Genomic DNA, 22,701 nt, shown 5'->3' on the forward strand with positions numbered 1-22,701 from the left:
ACATTATTTATGAGCTTGTAACTCACTTTTTCAGAGCTCCTATGAAACTCATGCGAGCATCGGCTTTGACAGGAAGCTGGAAATGAAAGACAGGTAAACAGGAAGTGATGCATGTGATGTGAAAAATGGTGACAAAATGACAAAAGAACTTCACACCTGAGCATTTAAAGATACAACTGAGAATGATAGATGCTCACCGTCCTCTGTGTCAGCAGGGCAGGGAGGAATCGCGTCAGGAAGTATGGCCTCCGGAAAATACTGAGAGGAGACAGAGGAGACATGAAACCTTCACACCCTCCTCTGTGCGTCCTGAATGTGCTGCAGGTGTCATGTGATGTAGATACCTGGCCTCCATGACTGTAGCAGAGATTCTTCCTGTGCTGTCAAACAGACACAGCGCCTTCTCCACATCCTGCACAGCCTGGCACTGCGGCCACACACACACACACACACACACACACACACACACACACTACACACACACAACACACCACACACACCACACACACAACACACACACACAACACACACACACACACACAACCACACACACACACACACACACACACACACACACACACACACACACACACACACACACACACACAACACACACACACACACACACACACACAGTTTAAAGAATCTGAGCTCACAGAAAATGCTCCGCTTCAGTTTAATTCACACAGTTAAGATCAAACACATTATTTTATGAAATATAGGTTCACCTGCTGAATTAACAACCGAACAAATGAAGCAAAGAAAGTGAAAACCATAAAGCAGATACAGGCGGTTAGCGTATAGATTCACACTTGAAAGTAAGAGATAACTTCTGATCCTTTTACAACAAACACTCTGCTTTTTAGGTTTTCACTAACATTGTCATCCTGCTAGTAATCCACAATGTTTTGAAATGTAACAGTAATCTCTTTTTTGTATGTAACTTTGAGGGAATACAGTTACTTGCTTTGTATCCTGATTACGTAATACTGTCACATGTAATCCGTTACTCCCCAAGCCTGGCTAAAATAAGAAAAACATAACTTTGAATACATTTGAATGCAAATAAAAACATTGCTTCATATAAATAAAACATGTTTTGTTTGTATTGCTGCAACTAGGATTAGGTTTGTGTCCGCAATATGTTCTGAGTTAGTCAAAGTTCACGTAACTCTGTAATTAGATAACTCTAAAATTAAAGAATGTTTGCTTCTCTTGTAGAAAAACTGGTTTTTATTAATTTCAGTGTTTATTGTTTCGACCAAAACTCAGGATTAGAACCAGACTTTTAATGTTGAAAAATGTTAGAGGGATTGTTGGATGATCAATAATGACTTAAACTGGTTGTTGATAGTTTACACAATTTATAAGAAATGAAAACCCAATTAAATGGACTTCTCATAATACAGATAAGGTGAAGTGTTTGTCTGAAAATAGAAAGAACGTCTTCACTCTTGGTGTTGTGAAACATTGAATGAGCTTCCAGAGCATGTAGTGCAGTTCAGTTCATCCTAAATAGATTTGATACATTATGGTCAACAAACAGTATAATGTATCATTATAGAGCTGACTTATTTCTAAAACTAGAATGTATTTTCTACATTAAACAAACACACTGCTGTTCTCACTGTTACCTGCAGAGAGGCTCCACCCGCACCAGAGACGTCCTCATACAGACCCATGTCCTCCACACACTCCTGCACAAGACAACAAACGTTACAACTGATCATTATAATACCATGTTAAATGATTTATACAAATGTTGTGAAGCATCTTCAAACATTATTTAGATGGTATTAATCTACAATACTTTGTACATGGTTAATAATTGTTTTCTGGTCCATCTTTCTATGTAATGATTCACAAACAATTTCTGAAAGGTTTACACATTATTTTGTAATCATTATCACATTGTAGTAAATGTAGTAAAATGTCATAATGTGTGCAACCACAAACTGTTAAACCACTTTACTGATGTAAACAGAATGTAATTATGTTGTATAATGGGCTATGATACAATATATCATTTTAAAATACATTTTACACAAACTAGGTGCTACCTGTTACTGTTATTTCAATATGTGTAAAAAAAACAAGTAAAGATATAATAAGCATTCTCTTTTAATGCTAACCTTGAGGTCGGCCAGCCTGGTCTTGGCCAGAGAGACGTACTCCATCAGGAGGCTGCGGTGCTTCACGGGGACGAACGGAGGCTGCAGGACGTGAACCTGACATTCACAGGGAGGGGAAGAAAATAAGAGCCATATCATTGCTCTGTTTCTAGTGTTGAGTGTGGATTACACTGGAACTGTGACCTTATATATATGTACACTTTAAGGTAGTTCAGCGGTGTCCAACATAGGGGTCAGGCCCCCTACAAAAGGTCACATAGTACATTGGGAAATAGTTCATGTAAATTATCACATGTTCATCATGGGGGGCCATGACCATGAATTATTTAAACTTTGTTCAGCTTTTTAGTTTTTTACTCATGAAATACATAATCCAAGTCTCATTTCTTCAAGAGTTCAAGGTTACAGGGTGAGTAAGATATATATTGTTGAGTAAGGTATTTAATTAATTAAGTAGGAAAGAGGAATAACCTGTAAGCTGTTACATAAATGTATTGGAGTCAAGGTTCAACATTTGCCTACAAAATGTAGTGCAGTAAAAGTATAAAGTAGCATACAGTGAAAATACTCAAGCAAAGTACCTACATTTTTAAGTAGTGCTTGAGAGTAAAAATACTTCCTGTCTCCCAAGAAGACAGGAGAATTCCGGCCCATCCTGGAGCTTCGCAGCCTGAATCTCCACATTGCACACAAAAAATTCCAGATGTTAACTGTGAAACAGTTGCTGGGACTGGTGCAGCCAGGCGATTGGTTCACAACCATCGACCTGAAGGCGCTTACTTTCATGTCGAGATTGCTCCAAATCGGGGGAGACATGTAATGGTCAGGAGCGACAACAGCATCACAGTGGCATATATCAACAGGCAGGGCGGAGTCCGCTCCGCCGCTTTGTTGACCACAGCGGAGAAACTGTGGTTATGGGCTTCAGAGGTGGTGTTATCTCTGAGAGCCCTCCACATCCCGGGTCTGGAGAACAGGGGGGCCGACCTCATGTCGAGGGGCGGCCCCCTGCCAGGCGAGTGGGCGCTTCACCCGGAGGTGGTGAAGCAGATCTGGGCCCAGTTCGGGACAGCAGAGGTGGATCAGTTCGCCAGCCGGCGCAACAGCCATTGTGCCCTGTGGTTCTCCGTGGCTCTGAGCGACGATCCGCCCTTGGGGGTGGACGCGTTTGCACACGAGCCATGGCCAAGAAAGCTGCTATACGCTTTTCCACCGCTACATCTCATTCTCCCTCTCCTGGGGAGAGTGAGACGAGAACGTCTGTCAATCATCCTAGTAGCGCCGGATCGCGTCGGGGCTCCGTGGTACTCAGAGATGACACAGATGAAGGTGGGCCAGCCCTGGGCAATTCCCCAGTTCTGGGGGGCGATGTCTCAAGAGGCAGGTGCAATCGGGGCATTACCCGTGCCGCAACCCGACCCGACGGCACAAGATCCGCAACCCGACCCGAACCCGCATATGCAATTATTAACACACGCAGTTGCATATTTGTCTAAAAAACGTGGGATGTTGGTTATTTCCTCCATCTAGGATGACACCAAAAGCCTCCCAGACGTTGGATTTCGCTCTCGAGGAAGTGTTATTGAAAATGCTGTATTCTCCGCTAGAGAGCTTTACCTCAGCCATTTCGAATGTGGCGCGCTCAGCAGCAGATTGATGCGCTACAGAGGTTATGATTATGCGTGGTCCCGCGGGGGAGAGGTCTGAGGATTTAAACATTAAACTAAATTAATATATTTACTATGCAACACCCGCGACCCGACCATCTTTGTTTTACCCAGAAGCGAACCCGGAAAAAAGCGTTTGAAAAAATACCACCCACGAATCACTTATTTTGCGGGTCACCCGTCGGGTACCCGTGGCGTGAGTGTGGAGGACATATGCACGGCGGCGTCTTGGTCAACTCCAGGCCCCCTCATAAAATGTTATCCAGTGCTTGAATTGGAATAAAAAAGGTGCCAGTACTCTAAATCAGCAACTGCTTCATGTCAATTTATTTATACAGCACAAAAACAAGAATTATAGTCATACTGTATAGTATATCCTATAATGCTGGTGGGTTTGTCTCTTTACTGTATATTTTAGAAAGGCTCACTGTACGTAAACAAAATGACTCAGGGTGCATCTGAGATTAGAGGGGGTGCAGTGGTAAAGTGCTATTTTTATAAGTGGGGAGTGGACCTGACACTCTCTAGGGGGGTCCGGGGGCATGCTCCCATATTTTTTTAAATATTGAAGTTAGAAGCATCAATCTGGTGAACTTTGAGAGCAAAATGAAGAGATATATGGATACCTCTCAACATCCATATGAAACAACTGTAAACAGATTTACTTTTCTTTATGGATATAAAAGAAAGTAAAGCCTGACTCCTACTGGCGGCTGGTTAAATTACTCCTCGTCCCTGAGTACACTCATCTTTCAGCAGGAAAGGAGAGAGGGAATCAATGGAGCTGCAAGGGAGGACACAGGGGAATCCAGACGGTGGTTTATGGGATGCAGAACTTGGAGCAGGAGGCTCGACCAGAGAAGGCTCCCCGTCAGACAACATTTCTAACACAGGCACAGCATTTTCTGTATTTGCAGTCGGCTCCTTGTCCGGCGACAACGGCTGCCCTCAGCGCTGTTTTCCGAGCACACTTTCAAGAGGTAAGCGCGTCAGAGTGTGCTTTGTCAGCCGCAGCCCCGACTTCTCCACGGCTACGACCAAGGGAGAGGTGAGTGAGGCGCAGCGGCTGCTAACCAGAAAGCCGGTCAGGGACAGTGAGATGGAACAGTGTTGTTGTTGGACGACAGCGCGTGTATACATCGGGGCTCCTGTGAGAGATATAACGAGGGGTTACGTATGGTAACCCTTGTTATATAAGCACAGCCGAAGCCCTCTACTCTGGGGCCCTGTCTGTCCTATGCTGCTTGCTGAAGAGAAGTGTAGGATGACAGTCCGGAGGCGAGGCCTCCTTTTATGCGGTGAGATGCGCGTGCATTAGGCCCGCCCCGGGGAAGTGAGAAGTCTCAGTGGATGAATGCTTGCATGATATGATCAAGAGGGGTACCCATAGAGTCCAGTAGAGGGCTTCACCTGTGCTTATATAACAAGGGTTACCATACGTAATCCCTCGTTAAATAAAGCAAAATAGGTTAAATTAATGGCCTGTATTTTGTTAATCATAACTGAAAAAAAGAGTAATTATATCTGTTGGATAAATGTGATGTTTCGAGTAAAAGTATAAAGTATAAAGTAGCATAAGATAGATATGCTGAAGAAGAGTTTAAGTGCGCAAACATGTAACTTTTAGTTTAGTACTGGACTTAATATACTTTTTCTTTCCACCACTTCTGAACCCTGTATGAAGTCATATTGCTGTGTACACATATCTCTCACACAGTATAAACTATGTTTCCATTAATCTAAGTTTTCAAAGTCTTCTACAGAATCCTGTCACTCCCAGTGTGTGAGTAACCTGTCTGCCCCTGGGGGTCATTGAGGGTTCATTATTGAAGACACCGTGTTCCTTATGTGTACTGAAATCAATTATGAGTCAGACAGTCACCTTGAGGTACTGTTGGGGTTCAAAGGGCACCAAGTCAGACAGGAACTTGAGCAGGAACACCAGAGATTTCTTGCTGCTCGCATGGTAACCACTGCATCCCCCGAAAGACATCTGCAGAAAAAACAGCAAAGAATAGTGTTAGTAGAAAAAAAGGCGCATTGAATAATATTAAGCTCTCTATCTGGAACTATATGTTAAGCAAAGACAAACTAGAGCAAAATACACTCCCATGACCTTGTTCCAACATTAGTCTGATCAACCACTCCATTATTCCACACCAGTATACCTTTGATAAAACATGAATCATCTACCAACAGGGCCAGCGGATAGCCCAGCGGTCAGAAGTGGCTCGGCTCGTTTGGTCTTCAACCTTCCAAAATTTTCACACACCACTCCGCTCCTCCGCTCCCTTCACTGGCTTCCGGTAACTGCTAGAATCCACTTTAAGACACTGGTACTTGCTTACTGCGAATGGATCTGGCCCTTCCTACATCCAGGACATGGTTAAACCGTACACCCCAGCCCGTGCACTACGCTCTGCATCAGCCAAACGACTCGTTGCGCCCTCGCTGTGAGGGGGACCCAAGTTCCCATCAGCAAAAACACGTGGGTTTGCTATCCTGGCTCCAAGATGGTGGAATGAGCTCCCCATTGACATCAGGACAGCAGAAAGCTTACACACCTTCCGGCGCAGACTGAAAACTCATCTCTTTCGACTCCACTTCGAGCGATATAACTATTAACAAAGCACTTATATACTAATAAAGGACTGGCTTATCTAAAGCCAGTTGAGTAGCACTTGAAATGTTTGGCTCTATGAAACCTGATTATATGATTCTGTTTTCTTCAAGGTTGTGTCTTCCTGGTCGAATGTACTTATTGTAAGTCGCTTTGGATAAAAGCGTCAGCTAAATGCAATGTAATGTAATGTAATGCTGCCCAGAGGCCAGTTCCACTCCGGAACTATTAAGCACAGTCCTCCCCTCAGTCCCCCCCTCTCCAACACTGCACTAATTAAAGCACTCTCTGACACAAATATCTAAAACAAGAATGATCTACCAAAATGATCTACTAAAATCTGAAATACATCTACTGATTCCAATCTTACAAAATTGTCTTTAAAAGTTAGCTATGGCCAGCTATTGCCACTCTGATGTATAGAATTTATAGTGTTTATTTTACAAATCCATAATTATTCATTATACACTAGGGATGTAACGATATATCGAATATCGCGGTAAATAAATGTCTCAATACCGTCGTGAGACTGACTAAATCTACCGCGATTTTTTATTTTTTATTTAAAAAACCTTTATTTAACCAGGTGGTCCCATTGAGATCATCGATCTCTTTTTCAAGGGAGACCTGTCCAACATGGCAGCAAGTAGGTTACAACATGAACATAAAACAACAGATAACACAAAAGGACATAGTATTTACAGGGCTACATGTACATACCTAGAGACATTGACAAGTACCAACAGTATATTTATATCTCGCCCTGTCAATAAGCCTCACCCTTCTTGGCAAACACTGTATTGTTTTTGAAGTGGTGGAGAGACAATGCACAGTTTTACCCACTGCTGTCACCCATGGCCAAAGCTGGCCATGATGCTGAGTGAGTGAGTTAGAGTTGAGTTACTTGAAAAACTAAAGTGAAACTTGATTTATTCTATTGCAGGGTCTGATTATTATATTGTTGACACTTTAAAATACTACTATCCTACTAAAATGCTGTACAAATCAGATTTATTATTTAATAAAGGAAAAAAAATTCAAGTAAAAAAAAAAAAAATCCACATTTATTTTCTTTATTTTTCAATATCGCGATAAATATCGTAGCCTACCGTGGACTTTTTATCGTGATATTATCGTACCGTGAGTTTTTGTTATCGTTACATCCCTATTATACACTGGTTGAACACTATGACATGTATTTGGTTTTTTTATCCTGACTTTCAGCGCGGCTAATTGTGTGATCTAGAGCAGTGCTTCTCAAAGTGTGGTCCGTGAGCGCCCCCTAGTGGTCCGTGAATATAGTGGTAAAATGTCACATTTGAAATAAATAAATACATTTAAGTTTTCCGCACTCTCACGGGAATATCTCTGCAATGGAGTGAGCTTACGTTTCACTTTCTATTGCATGATATAGCCCAGGGCAACACCTTCGTCACACATGTTGCCACCTGTTTGTACCATTTTCAGGCGATTTGTAATCTGTTCTAGAAAAACTATGTGTTGTGGGATATTTGTGGAGTTAGGTGGTCCGCGAGTGTTTTTTTATTGGTTAAGTGGTCTTTGGTATGAAAAAGTTTGAGAAACACTGATCTAGAGTCTAGACAATATTTTAGAGGCATACTCATCCTGAGGTAAATACACGCTGTAGCTGCCGCAATGAGAACATTTAAAGGCAAGTGGTGAAAAGTCCTTTGTAAACCTTGAACCAGTTGCTGTAGGAGGGGAAGATGGCCGCTCCCTCCAGCGCCCCCTGTCGGGCCAGCAGGAAGGCTGTGATCATGCTCTCCAGGTCGTAGCCTTCAAACGCCGAGCTCAGCAGTCTGGACAGAAGCTCTGGAAGAGACACAGATAGCCTTTTAAACTGGAATCCTTTTGAAATGTGATTCCTATCCAGTTTATTTACCCTTTGTGTATTTAGTAGAGTGGTTGACTGTTGAAAGGAATTACGTTTTTATAAAAAAATAGTAATGACTTAATATAAGATGATACTCATTAGTAAGATTATGATATGATACTCAGCCTATTGGAAACGGCTTAGCAAAGTTAATTGAATGTCGTTAAACACATGTGAAATGTGTATTTATTAAACACTCTTATGCTGGATTTGAGTTTTAAGATAATGTGTGAATGGTGCCTCACAAGGTTTATAATGGTTAACAGAAGTATAACAGTCAGGGATGCATTTTCCTCATCCAATTGGTCAAATGTATTAACAAGTATCAGCTCACTTGGTAAAGCTTGGCATTTGTCAGTTTTAATCATATATACCAGGTAGGGCTGCTCAATTAATCATATTTTAATCGCAATTACGATTATGGCTTGCAACGATTACGAAAACAACGTAATCTAAATAAAACGATTCTTTTTTTATTATTATTATTACTTTTTTGGTTTTTCAGTTGAATTATACTTAAAGTTCAGGGTAATCAACTGTTAAAAACATACTGTTCACATTTTCTCTCCAATAAATTGATGTTTTCAAAGTAAATGGATAATCGTTTTTAATAATCGTGATATCAATTATTGACCCAAATAATCGAGATTATGATTTTTGCCATAATCGAGTAGCCCTAATACCAGGTAACAAGTCTCTGATTTATTTTGTATTATTAGATGTAGTCTTTCTCCTTTATTTGATATATTTACATTCATTTCATCCTTGTCAGTTTATCTTAATTAGATTATTTTCCTATTGTTTCAATTTCAAAATACAAACTTAAATGATTTAATATCAATTAAAAAGCGCATGAACTAAACAACACACTGTCAGCGTTATCTTCTTTGTCTCAATAAAGATATTTGAAGTAGCAGGCAGCAGCAAGAGTGTTCACCTGTCAGGCTGCCCTGGGCCCCGGGGTTGTACACCAGCAGGGTGGACAGGAAGCACAGCACGTGTTTCCAGTTCACCTCGTTGGTCTCCAGAACCTGCTGCAGGTGAGCCAGCAGCTGCTGCACACTGAACATCACTGCCAGCTGTCTCTCACACACACACCCACACACACACACACACACACACACACACACCACACACACACACACACACACACACACACACACACACACACACCACACACACACACACACACACACACACACACACACCACACACACACCACACACACACACACACACACACACACACACACCACAACCACACACACACACAACACACACACACACACACACACACACACACACACACACACACACACACACCACACACACACACACCACACACACACACACGTTAGTTCTATTACAATAGACAACTACAGATCTGAAGACACAAAATAACTTGAAGTGTTTTGCTCTTTGAAAACAAATGCAAAGAGTTCCTATGTACAGAAACTGTAAGCACATCATAATAGACCCATCAAGACTCTAAATAGCTGTACACCTGATGCTGAAGTGAAGCTTGTTTCTGATTAAACCAGTGCAATTTTACTTAACTATACAATCCTAATAAATAGCACAACACAGACAACTAGAGAATGCAATTCCTGAAGAAATTGCTAGTGGGAATGCTTTATGCTGAAAATCTGATGCTAAACTGCTATGCTGAAATGTAATGTGTAAGAAGAAAGTGAATAATTTAGATTGAAATGATACATGAACACTGGGGGCTTGAATGTGTGATGAGAGAAGAAAAGAAAGTAAAACGGCTTGGAAAAGCAGCAGAATATTTGAACTGCAAACATTTGAACTAACTTGATGGCGAATGATCTGTCGCCATGTCAACGGCATATGATGACATCCCATAATACGCTTAGATGCGTTGATGGCTGCATCGTTACCAAACCTGTGAAGTTTTGGGCCGTTTGGAGCATTTTCACTGAAGTTATGAGAGAACCGTGTTTCATGGCGAGCATTGTGTTGCCATGGCAACGGCATTTGAAGAAATCCCGTAGATGTCTTCACGGCTGGACTGTTAGCACACATGTGAAGTTTGAGCACTGTTTGAAAATGTTCATAGGAGTTAGGGCGACATCGTCTTTTATGGCGAGGGATGCGTTTCCATGGCAACAGCCAATGGTGAGATCTCAGATTTGGCGTAAAGCTGTTGAGGCATGGACCGGTGATATACAAGTGAAGTTTGGGGGACGATCGGACCGTGTCCATTGTAGTTACAGCGACATCGTGTTTTATGGCGAGGGATGCGTTCCATGGAAACGGCATATGATGACACCCCATAATTGACGTAGAGCTGTTGAGGGCAGGACCATTAACCATTATCTGAAGTCTGCTGCTCTGAGCATGTCAGTTGGAGTTATGACATCATCGTGTTCCATGATGACACAGGTGTTTATATTTGAGCTAACGACGTGTCCAGAGATCAATGGTTTCCATGGCATTTTCATTGTTCTGAATGAGAGATAAACCTCTTACATGTGAACGTTTTGTTGAAGAACCGTAACAGATATCGGTGAAATTTCAAAGCGTGAAGCATGTCAAGGAACCTGAGCATCTGAAGTGTACTTTTTGTGTACTTTCGGTTAATAATGTGGCCTTTTTGGCAGATTAACTAAAGATGTGCAGCTGCTGTGGTGGGGAAAGATGAGGCTGAACTTACAATGAGGACATGTTGAAAGTTTTTGTCACTTCCTGCCCTCAAGAGGCATTTTGTTTAATTATTTTTTGCCTAATTATTTTTTATTTTTCAAGCTACAAGATGTTTTCCTACGTTTCTCATGAAAAATGTCGTCTCAGGAATGTAAGGCAAGGCAAGGCAAGGCAAGGCAAGTTTATTTATATAGCACTTTTCAACACAAGGCAATTCAAAGTGCTTTACAAAAAATGAAAGACATTAAGAAAATGGCATTTAAAATCAGTCATTAAAAAGAAAAGCTAATAAAATAAACATTAAAAGAAAAAATACATGGATAAAAGTTACAATGCAGTCTAAGATATGAATAAACATTAAAAGAAAAAGTACATGGATAAAAGTTACAGTGCAGTCTAAGATATGAATAGTTCAATTAAAAGCAGCGACAAAAAGAAAAGTCTTCAGCCTGGATTTAAAAGTAGTCAGAGTTGCAGCGGACCTGCAGGTTTCTGGGAGTTTGTTCCAGATATTTGGAGCATAATAACTGAACGCTGCTTTACCATGTTTAGTTCTGACTCTGGGGACAGAAAGCTGACCAGCCCCTGAAGACCTGAGAGATCTGGATGGTTCATAATTTAGCAGGAGGTCAGAAATGTATTTTGGGCCTAAACCATTCAGTGCTTTATAAACCAGCAGCAGTATTTTGAAATCTATTCTTTGACACACAGGAAGCCAGTGTAAAGACTTCAGAACAGGAGTGATGTGATCCACTTTCTTAGTGTTAGTGAGGACTCGAGCAGCGGCGTTCTGAATCAGCTGCAGCTTCCTAATAGATTTTTTAGTGAGACCTGTGAAGACACCATTGCAGTAGTCGAGTCTACTGAAGATAAAAGCATGGACAAGTTTATCCAAATCCTGCTGTGACATTAGTCTTTTAATCCTAGATATATTCTTTAGGTGATAGTAGGCTGATTTAGTAACTGTTTTAATGTGACTGTTGAAACTCAGGTCAGAGTCCATGACTACACCTAGATTTCTGGCTTTATCTGTTGTTTTGAACATTGCAGACTGAAGCTCAGCGCTAACTTTTATACGTTCTGACTTGGCTCCAAAAACCATTACCTCAGTTTTATCTTTGTTTAATTGGAGAAAGTTCTGACACATCCAGTCATTGATTTGTTCAATGCACTTACTCAGTGTTTGAATTGGAGCATAGTCTCCTGGTGAAATTGTTACGTAAATTTGTGTGTCATCTGCATAGCTATGGTAACTTATTTTGTTGTTTTTCATTATCTGAGCCAGTGGTAGCATGTAGATGTTAAAGAGAAGAGGCCCCAAGATGGAGCCTTGAGGAACCCCACATGTCATATTTGTCAACTCAGATGTGTATTTACCTATAGAAACAAAGTTGTTTCTGTCCTTTAAGTAGGATTCAAACCAATTTAGAACCGTTTCCGAAAGTCCCACCCAGTTTTCCAGTCGGTCTAGTAATATGTTGTGGTCAACAGTGTCAAACGCAGCACTGAGATCTAATAATACTAACACTGAAGTTCTGCCACTGTCTGTGTTTAAGTGGATGTCATTAAAGACCTTTACAAGAGCAGTCTCAGTGCTGTGGTTTGGACGAAAGCCTGACTGGAACACATCAAAACAGTTATTTAAATGCAAGAAATTACTCAACTGTTGAAAAACAACTTTTTCAATGATTTTACCTAGAAATGGCAGGTTTGATATGGGCCTGTAATTGTTCATTACTGAAGCATCTAGATTATTCTTTTTTAAGAGCGGTTTAATGACTGCAGTTTTCAGGGCCTGTGGAAAAATACCTGAGTGAAGAGATTTGTTTACTATATGAAGTAGATCTGAGGCCATGCAAGGCAAAACATCTTTAAAAAATCCTGTTGGAATAATATCAAGGCAGCAGGAGGAGGATTTCAGAAGTTGTATAATGTCCTCTAGGTTTTTATCATTAATCTGATGGAATTGTGTCATGGTGTTTGAATTGATGTTAAGTGGACACAGAGACAACACATTTGCTGTTCCTGATGCAGAGGCACTGACTGCTTGTCTGATTTTCTGAATTTTGTCAGTGATAGAAATTCAGAGGCTACTGACACTGGGGGGTTAGTTAGTCTGTCGACGGTAGCAAACAAGGCACGTGCATTGTTTTTGTTTTTGGTAATGATGTCAGAGAAGAACGATTGTCGTGCGTTTTTTCAATTCCAAATTATAAAGGCCAAGTCTCTCTTTATAGATTTCAAAGTGAATCTGGAGATTTGTTTTTCGCCACCTGCGTTCAGCTTTTCGACATTCTCTTTTTTCTGTTTTCACGCTCATGGCCTTTCTCCATGGAGATATTTTCTTGCCAGACACTTCCTTTACCTTAGTTGGAACAATGGCATCTATAACATTTTTAATTTTTAATTTAAAATGATCTACTAGCTCATTTACTGAGATGTTAGCAGGGGCAAGTGTGGAAGAAAAATTCTGAGTAAACATTTCCCTAGTATTTTCAGTTAAACATCGCTTTGTGGTTACCTCTTTTTGAACATTTCTGTGAACAGAAATAGAGCTCTCAAAGGAAACACAGGAATGGTCAGAGAGTGCAACATCAGTCACCACAACCTTAGAGATATTCAGACCCTTTGAGATAATTAAGTCCAGAGTGTGCCCCTTATTGTGCGTGGGCTCCGTCACATGCTGAGTCAGTCCATAGCTATCAAGAACACAAAACAGTTATTTTGCCCCTCTGTCCTGGGGGTTGTCAACATGGATGTTAAAATCACCAACAATGACTAGACGGTCAAAGTCAATACACACTATAGACAGCAGTTCAGTAAAGTCATCAAAAAAGCTTGCACAGTATTTGGGTGGTCTATAGATATTTAGGAACAGAGCTCGAGAGGAGCATTTCAGCTGAAGGGCCACATATTCAAAAGAATCAAAGTTTCCATATGATGTCTTCCTGCATTGAAGAGAATCATTGAACAGAATAGCAACTCCACACCCTTTCTTATGCATTCTTTCCTGACTCATAAAACTAAAGTTGGGAGTGGTTGATTCGATAAGAACAGCTGCACTGTTATTTTGTTCAATCCAAGTCTCTGTTAAAAACATAAAATCGAGATTGTGCTCAGTGATAAAATCATTGATTAAAAATGTTTTTCCTGCCAGAGACCTGACATTTAATAAAGCTAGTTTAAGTTTGTTAAACACACTATCAGTCATGTTTTTGGAACAAGCTGTGGCTGACATGGAATCACTGCTAAATTAGATAAACTCACACAAACGTTTGAGCGCTTCCTGTTTCTAAGATGATTCACCGCTCTTAATCTATTACCTATCAACACAGATATCGGCAAAGCTATAGGCAGGCAAGGCCCCGGCATGTCCTAGAAAGAGTTGAGAGTGCCATACGCCCTTGAGCCTGGACCCAGCAGATATCAGTTTGCAGCGTTTAGTACACACACATCCTTATCAGGCTTCGGAGACTGAAGATGCCCTCTCGAAGGGAGGGGAGGCGGCCGACGCAGGCACGGTGATGGAGACGTGGGAGATGGTGCGCTTCTCTGCGGTGATTTTGGTGGGCGTCGTTGAGGAGCGGGGGTAAAGGACATGGTGCCAGCCCTGCGTATCGCCTTAGTTTGGTCTTTGAACTCCAGGAAGGAATCGGTGCCAACCCTCTGTATCTCCTTCATGTCTTCAACGATCCCCAGGAGGGTGGGCGAGGGTGAACGGAGTATCCTCAAAGGCGTTGACAGGGGGGGGGGGGTGACGGGCAGTGGAGACTCCTCCATGTGTCTCCCATAATCAGAACATTCCTCAGGCGGGTGCAGTGATAATTCTTCAGGGTTTTCTGCGCGATGTGTTGTGTCTTTCTCCTGTTTTGATTCCTCTTGCCGCTTGACCTTGGCAGAGGGAACAGATTGATAACGCAGGCAGTTGAATATGTTAGAGATAAACAATTTCACTCCTGACTTGTTCAGACAAACTCCATTTGCCTTGAAAAGATGTCTGCGATCCCAGAAAAAGTTAAAATTGTCAATACAATGAACAGAATGGTCAGTACAGGCCGTTGAAAGCCAGGTGTTCAGTGCAAACAATCTGCTGAATCTCTCCACTCCTCTTCTGACTGGCGGTAGAGGGCCACTGATGAACACCTCTGCATTTAGAGAGCTGGCAGTTTCTAACAAACATTTAAAGTCTTCTTTCAGCACTTCTGACTGTTGTTTCACAACATCATTTGTTCCAATGTGCAGTACCACATTCTTCACAGTCGGATGTTCAGCCCCAATATGCAGGATCTTCTCAGCCAAGTCAGAGACCATATCCTTGGGAAAACAGAGTACTTTGGTGTTGTTCTTATTACACAGACCTTTTACATCTCTTACAGCAGAGTCACCCACAATCAGAGTTTCAGGCCCAGTCGTTAGCTTTCCCTCTAGCCTTTTACTTTTGGAGTAGCTATTGGTCCTTACCCTGCTGCGTGAAGAGGACAGGTTATCCAGGTCATCAGATCTCCGGTTCTCGGTCAGTGGAGCGTATCTGTTCTGGATTGGCACACTTGGTGGTTTAGGAGGATTGTTTGTAATTCTCCCTTTAGTAGCTGTCCACTGCTGTTTCCTAGTATGAATAGGGGTTGAAGAGGCGCTCTTCCTGGGTGATAACAATGCAGGCCAGCCGGTCGCATCACAGATTTCAGAGCGCTGGGCTCTGCATGTTATCCGTCCTCCCAAATCCCATGGAAATGATTTACTCTTAGGCTTTGCACCCAGAGAGTTCCAGGGAGGACTACCACTTGTAGATTTATTACCCGGTACTCAGCCCTCCTGTTCCTTGGAATCCTTGTAGCTGCTAACTAGCTGTGAGTTAGCATACCCTTCTCCATTATTTTGCAACACTGGTAAAGTGGTGTCATTCCCACGACATAGTCCATTCACTTCCACGTTAACTTCCAACCGTTGCATTTTCATTTCCAACACAGCTATCTTCTGTATAAGTTTGTGGAAGTCATCTGTAGAGAACGGAGGCATTTTGCTACCAACTAGCTTAAGCTAAATAGCATGCAGTAGCCTACCAGGCTTTAGCTGTTGCTAGGCCACGCTACTGTAAGACTGAGGTCGTCGTAAAAATGTTGAAATATGGCTGAAACCCTCCGTCTATTTACGAAGATGAACTGTCCCAGTGATAAGTTAATGTCCAGCAGCCGCTGCTCGAAGTTTTCAGAGAATAAGAATAGAAAAATCAGCATAAAAAGTAAGCAGAGGCAGGAGCAAGCAGAAAAGCGTCTGCACTGTAAGAAAGAAAGAAAGAAAGATAAGATAAGACCCAAACCCCTTTATAATGTAGAGTTTGGGAATTATGGCAGGTTTAAAATAAAGTATGAAGGCAAAATTAAATCTGTCCTCCACTCTAGCTGTGACGTCACGCACTCTTTACCAAGGTCTGAACAATGTTTAATATCTCTAAAAGTAAGAATCAGATTTAAAAGATGTGTTATACAAATAATGTCAGAAAGATGTGTAACATCTTAAAATTGGAATGAGGTTTCTGAGTGAAAGTATGAAGGAGCAGTTAGCAGTTGAAGAAGGAGCAGTTAGCAGTTGAAGTTGCATGAAGATTGTTGAAGTCTGAAGAGTTTCTCCATTGACTTCCATGTTAAAAGTGTAATGAATTATGGGATGTATCTCCGGAATTATGAAAGTTATGAATGATAAAAGTAATAGCCATCGATTCCCGACCAAGCTGAACGTTTTGATGTTTCAACTGAGTTTCTGCGATGTTCAATGTGGGAGAAGAAGAGGCGCAAAATAACCCGGCGGGATAATAAAGAATTTCGTGCGTAGCATAACAGATAGTTGGAATGCTGTTTCTGCATTCCCACTAAATAACAGTCTGCCACTTGCGTCACTATAGTGAACAGTCTCAGGTGTGATACTCTGAGAGCAGAGAATACTATTTGAGAAGCTAAAAAGCAGTTTATTGTACACCCACCATCTTATATGCATACTCATCTGTGAAGGTTTACATGAAGCCTTTACCTTACGGAAAAGAGATGTCAGCAAGCGGCTGGCCTTTGCAAAGGTCCATTCATTCTGCAGACTGATGGCATCTGACACTGCGGAGATATGAGTTTGTTTTTATACTTTGAGATTATTATCCCCAAACACATTGCACATATCCCCGAACAAATTGCACATATTGTGCTTGCACTACCTCACAGGATATACATTTTAATAATAAAATACTTTAAACAATTTGTAATGTATTACTCTAGGTCCGCATGATTCCGTTTCTGTAGTAGAATTGTTTATTATAAAGTTTTTGTATTTATTCTTTATATTTTATATTGTGTATTCTTTAGATACTCTATTGATATACAGTATGTCTCTTCTGTGGATATGTATATTAATATATTTGCTATTTATGATATTTGTATTTTATTCTATTTTTATAAATATTCTTAACTCATGTGTAATGACAATGTTGCTGTGACAAAACAGTTTCCCAATTTGGGATGAATCAATTATATATCCATCTATATACAGTGGGGCAAAAAAGTATTTAGTCAGCCACCAATTGTGCAAGTTCTCCCACTTAAAAAGATGAGAGGCCTGTAATTTTCATGGAAGGAGGTTGTCACTCAAAATCTCACGATACATGGCCCCATTCATTCTTTCCTTTACACGGATCAGTCGTCCTGGTCCCTTTGCAGAAAAACAGCCCCAAAGCATGATGTTTCCACCCCCATGTTTCACAGTAGGTATGGTGTTCTTTGGATGCAACTCAGCATTCTTTCTCCTCCAAACACGTCAAGTTGAGTTTTTACCAAAAAGTTCTATTTTGGTTTCATCTGACCATATAACATTCTCCCAATCCCCTTCTGGATCATCTAAATGCTCTCTAGCAAACTTCAGACGGGCCTGGACATGTACTGGCTTAAGCAGGGGGACACGTCTGGCACTGCAGGATTTGAGTCCCTGGCGGCGTAGTGTGTTACTGATGGTAGCCTTTGTTACTTCGGTCCCAGCTCTCTGCAGGTCATTGACTAGGTCCCCCCGTGTGGTTCTGGGATCTTTGCTCACCGTTCTTGTGATCATTTTGACCCCACGGGCTGAGATCTTGCGTGGAGCCCCAGATCGAGGGAGATTATCAGTGGTCTTGTATGTCTTCCATTTTCTAATAATTGCTCCCACAGTTGATTTATTCACACCAAGCTGCTTACCTATTGCAGATTCAGTCTTCCCAGCTTGGTGCAGGTCTACAATTTTGTTTCTGCTGTCCTTTGACAGCTCTTTGGTCTTGGCCATAGTGGAGTTTGGAGTGTGACTGTTTGAGGTTGTGGACAGGTGTCTTTTATACTGATAACGAGTTCAAACAGGTGCCATTAATACAGTTAACAAGTGGAGGACAGAGGAGGCTCTTAAAGAAGAAGGTACAGGTCTGTGAGAGCCAGAAATCTTGTTTGTTTGTAGGTGACCAAATACTTGTATTACCGAGGAATTTACCAATTCATTCATTAAAAATCCTACAATGTGATTTCCTGGATTCTTTCTCCCCATTTTGTCTCTCATAGTTGAAGTGTACCTAGGATGAAAATTACAGGCCTCTCTCATCTTTTTAAGTGGGAGAACTTGCACAATTGGTGGCTGACTAAATACTTTTTTGCCCCACTGTATCTACACTGAACAAACATATAAATGCAACACTTTTGTTTTTGCTGCCATTTTTCATGAGATGAACTCAAAGATCTAAAACATTTTCTATATACACAAAATAACCATTTCTCTCAAATATTGTTCACAAATCTGAAAAAATCTGTGATAGTGAGCACTTCTCCTTTGCCGAGATAATCCATCCCACCTCACAGGTGTGGCATATCAAGATGCTGATTAGACAGCATGATTATTGCACAGGTGTGCCTTAGGCTGGCCACAATAAAAGGCCACTCTGAAATGTTCAGTTTTATCACACAGCACAATGCCACAGATGTTGCAAGTTTTGAGGGAGCGTGCAATTGGCATGCTGACAGCAGGAATGTCCACCAGAGCTGTTTTTGATATTTAAGAATCTGAAGGGAAGAAATGTCGTTCAGTAGTTGATATGGTCGCAGGCACTGTCACCGACACCAACATCGTTAGCTCTGAGGCAACACACTGCCAGAAACTTGAAACAGGGGGGTATTCCCAGAACATGTGAAGAAACGTGCCGTTGGCCTTTAATGGGCACAAGGAACATGACGCATCATCAATAACCTTCTAAAATACAGTTTGCGAGGGGTCAGGTAAGTCCTGTGCACAAAATTCAAATGAATCTGTTGATGATCAGGATTCCTTGAAGCTAATATAATATTGGTCCATACTGAGCTCCAATCAAAATCCTGGGAAATCCTCCCTCCATACTCTGTCTAACAACAGTGGTTTGTAGGAGGCCTCCATAATATACTGATACAGGCTGGAGACCATGCCCCTCAGACCTATTTTAGTGATGAATAACTCATGGAGCGGATATATGGGCAATGGGTAATGCCATGGTACGCCATGTGCTTTCACATAGCCGCTCCAAGCTGAAGGTAAAAGAAGGATGAGCAAGGAAGAGTACATTCGTTCTTTATGTCTTGGAAAGAGCGTAGACTATGCAGATAAAAAATTACGCCTAGAAAATGAATACCCCCCTCTTCCCACTGAGAGAAAGTGATCGGCCTACCACCTATCAGAAAATCTTTATTATTAAAAATAGGGGAATAAAGGTGCCATCTGCAAGAAACCTTACTAAACTTTTCTGCAGCACGCCAGACCCGAAACAGCTCAGAATCAGAAACGGGTTTGTTGCCAGGTAGGTTCACACGTACGAGGAATTTGACTAGATGTCATGGTACCATGACATTTTATAAAAATAAAATACAAAGATAGCGAACTATATTAAGAACACTGGGTAACACTTTATATTAAGGTACACAAATTAACCATTAACTAGTTGTTAATTAACATGCATTTTAGCAGTATATTGGCTCTTTATTAGTCATTATAAAACACTTATTAATGCCTTATTCTACATGACCATATTCTACAAGTAATAAGCCATTAATTGAGAGTTTTTCCCCAATAACCCTCTAATTAGTGCTTATTTGTTGCAAGTAAGGAAGTTGTTGTACATGAGTTTTGGTCTTAATATGCTCTGCTCAATATGGGCCTAATAAGGCAGTAGTACCACAAGAATAGTAATTCTCCCATAATAACACTTAACAAATATGATCTATTCTTATGTAACAATTAGGGCTGTCAGTCGAATACAATATGTAATCGCGATTAATCGCATGATTGTCCATAGTTAATCGAGATTAATCGCACATTTTTTAACTATTCTAAATGTTCATTAGAGGGATATTTTTCAAGTTTTTAATATTCTTATCAACATATGAGTGGACAAATATGCTTTATGCAAATGTTTGTTTATTATCATTTGATCAATGACAAATATTTCCATGAATATTAAACATAACAACCTCTGAACATTAAAAATATCCGCCTCAATTCAACCTGGAACCTCTCATACAATACAATAATACAATACAGTGTGTGTGTGTGTGTGTGTGTGTGTGTGTGTGTGTGTGTGTGTGTGTGTGTGTGTGTGTGTGTGTGTGTGTGTGTGTGTGTGTGTGGACTGTGGAGAGACGCCCACTGTGATGGATCGTTGGAGCTATGTGCAACTCAACGGGAGCTGCCTGGACGCTGCAATCATGTTGCACGCACTATCCGTGCTGAGTGTGCTGACTTTTCATACAATGTCCCACTGTCTGGCTTCCTGCATAAAGTCAAGTGCTCGGCGCAGTTGTCGGCGAAATGTCGCTCCTCTGTTTTCATTGAAAGAGCTCCTTATATCCATTAGCGCAGCTAGCTAGCACCAGATGCTAACAATAACAATACACGTAAGGTGTGCCCGTTCTCTCTCTCTCTCTCGCTCGCGCCACACATACACACACCCTCCCGGTCCTCCCGATGGCCAGTCAGGGCCTGCCGGTGAGCGTGGAAGTGTGGTATGCCGCAAGCGGGCGGCAGGAGCGGGGCTGTCAGCATCAGCTTGTAGATGGTATTTTAAACTCGATGCGCTCTGAAACTATGGGGCGGCCGAGGAAAAAAAATACACATGCGTTAAAATAATTAGTGGCGTTAATTTTTTTTTTGCCTTAACGCGTTATTAACGTGTTAACTTGACAGCCCTAGTAACAATACATGAAACTATAAGTGTTAATTGTCTCTAAATAACTCAAAATTAGGTATTTATATCTTAGAATATGTTCCCTATTTTAAAGTGAAGTCTTGTTCATAACCAATAAGCTAGTAGTTTGACTCTAATTGACCTGAACAGGTTCCCTATTCTAAAGTTGCCTCCTCTTCACACTTTGTAAATACATTATAGCACACAACTACTGAAATTAACCTCAACAGCACATGAACAAAGTAGACACACGCTGAAATATCAGTTTTATTAATGAACCACTAAAGAGAAACATGTCAAGTTTCTCGAAGGCTGAGAACACATATGCAGTAGGGATGGGAATTTGAAAGCAAATGTATATTCGAACCCCCAAAAAACGGTTAACCGAAATGTACATATCCTATATAAAAAAAAAAAATAGGGTAAAAAAAACAAAACATGTTCAAATAAGTATAGAAACCAAGTCGAATTTGTCAAATGTATTGAACTGGTGATCACAGTTTGACAGCTATAGGCCTACAGCTTTCATGTGTGGGATTCACAATCAGGCCAGCTGTAGAGAAGACCCTCTCAGCTGGAACGGAGGTTGCGGGTATAGCAAGGTATAGTATGTATATAAGTTTAATTTGGCATAGTTTACACTCTACACCGCACTCACTAACCTGGTCGAAATATTTCCACACATTACTCCTTTTTGACACCATGTCTGTGTAGGACTCTTCTTAGAGTGTAAATAATTACCGGACTATGACTGGTAAAATATGTTGAATACCGGCAAAACTAAATCTCTCCTGTCTAAATGTCTATGTACTTTGCACATGGTTTTTACACATGGTTGCCAAGCAGCGCTTATTGTTGTTTAGGCTGGCCACTCATGTGTCGCGAGTGTTGACAGGGGGCGGGGAAGCACGCTCATGAACTGTTAGCGCCGGAACCTCGCAACGGCTGCGGAGCGCATTTGCGCCGCATTTGGGCCTAAGATGAGGTTTGAGTCTGCGTGATCTGCGTGTAGGGAGGGGCAGCAGCCATATCATTAGCTAGAACTAGCTAGATCTGATGGATTTGGACATAAACAAAGCACTTTTATACTAATAAAGGACTGGCTTATCTAAAGCAGTTGAGTAGCACTTGAAATGTTTGGCTCGATGAAACCTGATGTACTTATATGATTCTGTTTTCTTCAAGGTTGTGTCTTCCTGGTCGAATGTACTTATTGTAAGTCGCCTTGGATAAAAGCGTCAGCTAAATGCAATGTAATGTAATGTAAACGCGAGTGAAGTATAACCGGACGCGAGAGAGAGATCAGCACCTGCAGCTCTGCCCGGTGTGAGGGACCGGTGAGCAGAGCAAAACACACCTTTAGACGTCACCTAACACATTTAGCTATGGCACTGTCGTATACATTGAATTATTCAATTTGATAATATGTAATCAACTTAGACATCCCTCCCAAAAGAAAAAAAATGAATAAAAAAATGAATAACTCATATTCGAATACCTGAATAATTTTGAATATTCGAA

At 41.2% G+C, this 22,701-nt stretch overlaps 1 protein-coding gene across 1 annotated transcript in view; it reads right to left on the reverse strand.

The window, feature by feature from the left end:
- The window catches only part of LOC117539067 (Fanconi anemia group A protein-like), an 81,352-nt gene that overhangs the window by 32,819 nt on the left and 25,832 nt on the right, over positions 1-22,701 (reverse strand). The window contains 9 exon segments of the mRNA XM_034205086.1: positions 27-76; positions 198-258; positions 345-427; positions 1,635-1,697; positions 2,133-2,228; positions 5,682-5,792; positions 8,119-8,252; positions 9,251-9,392; positions 17,004-17,080. Coding sequence (XP_034060977.1) covers positions 27-76; positions 198-258; positions 345-427; positions 1,635-1,697; positions 2,133-2,228; positions 5,682-5,792; positions 8,119-8,252; positions 9,251-9,392; positions 17,004-17,080 — 817 coding nt within the window.

Source organism: Gymnodraco acuticeps, unplaced genomic scaffold, assembly GCF_902827175.1.
Source record: "Gymnodraco acuticeps unplaced genomic scaffold, fGymAcu1.1, whole genome shotgun sequence".
NCBI classification, from domain to species: Eukaryota; Metazoa; Chordata; class Actinopteri; order Perciformes; family Bathydraconidae; genus Gymnodraco; species Gymnodraco acuticeps.